The sequence below is a fragment of the Mobula birostris genome, chromosome X, assembly GCF_030028105.1.
Source record: "Mobula birostris isolate sMobBir1 chromosome X, sMobBir1.hap1, whole genome shotgun sequence".
Taxonomy (NCBI): domain Eukaryota; kingdom Metazoa; phylum Chordata; class Chondrichthyes; order Myliobatiformes; family Myliobatidae; genus Mobula; species Mobula birostris.
The window spans coordinates 37,922,753-37,928,752 of record NC_092402.1 but is presented as its reverse complement, the minus strand read 5'-3'; the positions used below and the strand labels follow the sequence as shown (position 1 = coordinate 37,928,752).

Here is a 6,000-nt window from a genome sequence, read left to right as displayed (position 1 = left end):
GTACGAATTCCTGCCCTCAACACAATACACAAGCTGAAGTCATGACTATATGCTCCAGCAGCCTACTTTACAGGGAGTGCAAATACTTAATTTTGCATTCCTTTTGGCCTTTGACCAGCTGCAGTTTCTCTTCATTTATTTCTACAGTAGTTCATTGTAAGTCTATTTTTATAGACTGAATTCTCAGAAGTAGAATTTTTCAGCATTACCTGGTACAACTCAGCTGAAGAAAGATGCCTCTGGATGCCGAATGTAGGAAAATTTCGTTACTCCTAGTACATATATATTTCTCATCAACCCCACTCTCCTCCTCAACTACACAGCCCTCAAGTTTAAACATTGAACTTGAAATTCTTTATCCCACTTCCACCATTCAAGTATTGCTAAGAATAAAAAATACTTTTTCCAACTAAGTTAGGAGTCATAGTTTCAGCGATTTATATAAATTCCTTGTCAGCATATACACACACAACTAAGAACGGAGAGACTCAATTCAATTATACACATTTGCCATGCGCACTGAGATATTAGCTTTTCATGTGTGTAAACTATCACCAACATTAACAATAAAATTTATTTCAGATCAATGTTTTTGATTTGTTCAAAAATAAGAAGATGGGACATTTTTACGACAGCTGAATTTGGTTCGTAGAGCTACGAACGGACCCAGCTAGCTGGGACCCAAGTCGGTTCCCTTTCTATATTCTCCAGAATAACTTTTAATTCATTGCATGCAGTTTGAAGGTCGCCTTTCACCAAGACTTTGTCGATGAGATGACCATACTTCGCTTCGACATGGGCTGCTGACTGAGTCATTTCCCGGTAATCATCTTCCTACAATTAGAAAACAGAATATGCACAGGAAGAGCAGAACCATTCTAAATGAAAAACAAATGGAATGAGTGAGAAATAGCAATTCATACTGGAGCGTGAAATGCCAACACTGATGCACCATGGACAATTAACATATCTGGAGTTTCACCAAAAATATGAGCAAGGTTAATAACAATCACTACTATTCACATGGGAATTGGACAGCAAGGTCTAAAAATGAGATTTAATAATGAAATCCAGAAGTCACTGTCTGAGATGTGACAGTCATCCAAAAGTTTGCTGAAACAGCATCTCATTGTTTCCCCTATTTAACTAAATTGCAGAGCTAAAAATAGACTAAGCTTTTAGGAAAAGTTAAACATTACCTATTCACTACTACATACACATCGAGTATTATACTAAGCTCCTGTTCAGATCGGCAACAACATCTCCTCAGGTGCACCAGAGAGCTGTCATGTTTAGCCCCCTGCTCTACTCATTTTACACATGACTGTGTGGCTCAGCACAGCTCCAATGCCATGTTCAAGTTTGCCGATGACACCACTGTCGTGGGCCAAATCAAAGGTGGCTGAGTGGTGTCATAACAACAACTCACTCAATGTCAGCAAGACCAAGGAACTGATTATAGACTTCAGGAGGAGGAAACCAGAGGTCCATGAGCCAGTCTTCATATGAGGATCAGGAACAGAGGTGGAGAGTGTTAGCAACTTTAAATTCCTGGATGTTACTATTTCAGAGGACCCGGTTATGGGCCCAGCACATAAGTGCAATTACATAGAAAGCATGGCAGTGCCTCTACTTCCTGAGGAGTTTGCGGAGATTCAACATGACATCTAAAACTCTGACAAACTTCTATAGATGTGTAGTGAAGAGTATATTGATTGGCTACATCACAGCCTGGTGTGGAAATGCCAATATCCTTGAACAGAAAATCCTACAAAAAGTAGTAGGTTCAGCCCAGTCCATCATGGGTAAAGCCCTCCCAATCACTGAGCACACCTACATGAGAAGCCATCCCAGGAAAGCACCATCCATCATCAGGGACCCCCATCACCCAGGCCATGCTCTCTTCCCACAGCTACTATCAGGAAGAAGGTACAAGAACCTCAGGACTTGCACCATCCAGTTCAGGAACAGTTATTACCCCTCAACCATCAGGTTCTTGAACCAAAAAGAGATAGCTTCACTCAAATTCAATTGCTCCATCATTGAAACGTTCCCACAATCAATGGGCTCACTTCCAATGACTCTTCATCTCATGGTCTTGATATTTATTTATATTTGCATTAGCACAGTTTCTGCTCTCTGGTTGAACACCCTAGTTGGGTGGCCTTTCATTGATTCTGTTATAGTCATTATTCTATAGATTTGTTGAGTATTCCCACAAGAAAATGAATCTCAGGGTTGTATGTGGTGACACATATGTGCTTTGATAATAAATTTACCTTGAACTCGGAACATTTCATTACCAAACAATTTCTATCGCTCTCATTAATTCACATTTAAAATACCAGCAATTTATTTTTTTTAATTTTATTTTTATTTGGATAAGGAAATCACAAATATCATGTACTTTTTTCACACATATAACCTTTTCCATTTTTTATATGTATAAAACTACAATTATTTATACATTCTTAAGTACACATTGAGATGATATAAAAGGAAAATAAAAATTTAAATAGATAATTATGTACTGTGGTAAATCTAACCTATTAGGCTAAGTAATGGAATCAGTTGTTGAGAAAAATGGTAATAATAGTTTCCATATAACCCTTCTGGACCATTTCCACTGGTCCAAAATGTTGTATATAAGCCTATGTATCAACCATTGTAGGTGTTTATATCCTAATTTGTTCATGCTTGCTCCTGCCCGCAGACATAATTATCCAATCCCTATGTACTTATTTAATTTTTTTTTCATTTTTTTATCCCTTTCCCAAATCTTTCCCTTTACTTGTGTTAATTCTCTATTAAATCAGTTTCTCGATTATATAATGCACTCTCCCATGCTAAAAATGTAAATACACTGTATATTAAAGAGAAGTGGGAGAAAGAAGCGGGGTTGGTACTTTCAGAGGAGGCTTGGGAGAAAATCTGCAGCTTTCAATGGTCCTCGACTAATTCTTTGACTTGGAGAGAACATTGCTGGAAAAACATTATAAGATACTTCAGGACCCCATATCAGGAAAAATATAAAGATACAAATGTGATGTGTTGGAGAAGGGGCGGCTCCAAGGAGGCAAATCATTTTCATATTTTTTGGGATTGCCCTAAATTAAGTCTATTTTGGGAAGGTATTCATAGAACATTAGTTAAGGTACTTAGGTCCCAGATACCTCTGAACTTTGAGACGCTCTATTTGGGGCATGTATTGTTTCTTGAACAGAAGGAAGATATAAAGTTGCTGCAGGCCCTCTTAGCGGCAAGTAAGAAATCAATCACTAGAAAATGGCTAAATCCAATACCACCTACATTAGAAGATTGGTACGAAATTATCTTGGAAATATTTAAAATGGAAAAGTTGACTTACTCCCTGAGAACTCAAAAAGAAAAATTTTATCAAATCTGGAATAAATGGATTGAATATATAACCCCAATGCGAGCAGACTTTAGATGACTCTCCTAATGATTTATACTGCTCTTCTCATCAACACAGTAATATTGCTAACGTAAGCACCCCTAGTCTAAATGTTTGTTTTTTTTGTTTTCTTTTGGAAAATACCAGCAATTTAATAAATAACGCCAATAAAAGTCGAATGTATTTTTCACTTTTATATTTAGTGCTATGGGTTTGGTCACATATTTGGCAGATTTCATTCCTTGAAGGACATTGATACAATAATCCAGGGATGTCATGATTATAATTCTGATATTAGATTTTTTATCTCCTAAGTTTTAATTTCCCAGCTGCCATAGTGAGCTTCAATTCTCAATTTACTGCTGCACCATTTCCTTCTCATAACTTAGTGAATACTGTTGGAAACTTAATTGGGCACCAAAATAATATAGTGAGTTACAAATATTGCAGGGATAGAACTTAGAACATAGCAGTGTTCTGCTATTATGAATATTTTCCTGATTCTTTTACATTCTTCTGTAAGGTTAAAGTGAGATTCATGAAAAAATTTTGTAGCAAAAATTACTTTAAGTGTAACTTTGCTGTGATTAGACTTACCCCTAATTCCTTAATGACATCAGTCTCTGTTGTTTTAGCTGCTGTTGAGTTGGCCCGTGGTTCTTGAATAAACGGCTTGACAAATATCACATATGGTTTAAATTCTGCTGTTCTGAGGTGTTTGATTGTCTGTAATTTAGAAAAAAGCACAACTCAGTTGTACAAAAAGATTAACTATTGTACGAATGTAGCTACAAAATGGATATTATGCCAGAGATCAGTCTACATCAGAATATTTAAAAAGATTGAATGTTTGTATATTTCCCTCATAAAGACCTCAACGTTTGGAACTTTCAATAAGCAGAAAATGCAAATTTACTTTGTAACATCAATGGTCGCCATTTTTAAACAGTAACATCTCAAATAACAATGAGATCAATAATTAGCTGATTTGCTTGTACTGGCATTAATTAAAGATAATATTCATTAAGACAGTTCCATGAGATGCTATTGTTTCTGTCTGCTGATTTCTAACATTTTTTTAACTTCATTTAAATACCTGCCCTTCACTTGTGCAGTGTTTCAATCAGATTAGAGGTTCTGCTGCAGTTCAAAATAGTATTTGTCATCTGAGAAAAGATTTCTTCAAACCTGTGTTCTACATTTGGCAGAAGGTACAAGTCAGTGTCAAATGTTACTTCAAAATCAATAAGGTGCAGAATAGTGCACTATACTTGATGATTTCCAAAATCAATATTAGTAGTATAAAGTGCTGGGTAAATGGACTGGAATCACACTGTTGAATAGAGTTTGGCAAACAGTTGTGTCTATTGATGCAATCATCATCATTCCCCCTCTGTCTCACTATTGTTTTCAGCCAGTGTGTGTCTTCTGACCCAAGCAGGCAAGTTCCCATGAGTCCATTAGAAGCAAACTTTTAACTTTTATGGACACTGTATGAGTGAGAGAGTGAGTCAAGCTTTTACTGTTTCTGCTTCTGTGTCTAGAATACATGGGTAATAAAAACAGAAACTGCTGCAAACACTCATCAGGTCTGGCAGCATCTGTAGAGGGAAAAACAGAGTTGCTATTTCAAGTCCAAGACCTTTTAAGTGGATGAAGGCTTGAACCTGAAACATCAGCTGTTTCTATTTCTGCAAATGCTGCCTGGCCTGCTGAGTGTTTCAGGGATTTCTGTTTTTATTTTGGATTTCTAGTATCAACAGTTTTTTTTTACAATTTTAATTATACGTGGCATCACTGTCAGACATATTGGGCACGTGTGAATCACTACAAGCATGTATTTAGTTTAAAGAGAATCTTAATAGTCACAGAACACTACAACACAGAAACAGGCATTTTGGCTGATCTAGTCCATGCCAATCTGTTCTTCTGCCTGCTCCCATCAACCTGCACCGGGACCATAGCCCTCCATACCCCTCCCATCCATGTACCTATACAAACTTCTTTTAAACGTTCAAATCAAACCCGCATGCACCACTCCCACTGGCAGCTCGTTCCACACTTCACATCACTCCCTGAGTGAAGAAGTTCACCCCCAGGTTCCTCTTAAACAATTCACCTTTCACCCTTAACCCTATGGCCACTAGTTCTAGTCTCGCCCAATCTCAGCTGAAAATGCTTGCTTGCATTTACCCTATCAATACCCCTCATAATTTTGTATAGATCTATCAAATCTCCCCTCATTGTGTCAGGGAAAAAAAGTCCTAACCGATTCAACCTTTCCCTATGACTCAGTTCCCCAAGTCTCAGCAACATTCTTGTAAATTCTCTTTCAATTTTATTGACATCTTTCCTGTAGGTAGCTGGTCAGAACTGCACACAATACTCCAAATTTTGTCTTACCAATGTCTTATACAACTTCAACATAACATCTCAACTCCTGTTCTCTGATTTATGAAAGTCTATGTGCCAAAAGCTCTCTTTAAGATGCCACCTACCTGTGATGTCACATCTCTTTATTCTACTGCTGTCCTCTGTGCCCTACCGTTCTCTGTGTAAGTCCAACCCTGGTTTAATTAAACTAA

The 6,000-nt window shown here is 37.3% G+C and overlaps 1 protein-coding gene across 1 annotated transcript in view; it reads right to left on the bottom strand.

The window, feature by feature from the left end:
• Positions 1–654: 654 nt before the first annotated feature.
• mpp3a (MAGUK p55 scaffold protein 3a) overlaps positions 655–6,000 on the bottom strand; it is a 55,117-nt gene continuing 49,771 nt past the window's right edge. Inside the window, exons 17-18 of the mRNA XM_072248818.1 lie at positions 4,013–4,141; positions 655–834 (exon numbers count right to left, since the gene is read on the bottom strand). Coding sequence (XP_072104919.1) covers positions 655–834; positions 4,013–4,141 — 309 coding nt within the window. The remainder of the gene's footprint in view (positions 835–4,012; positions 4,142–6,000) is intronic.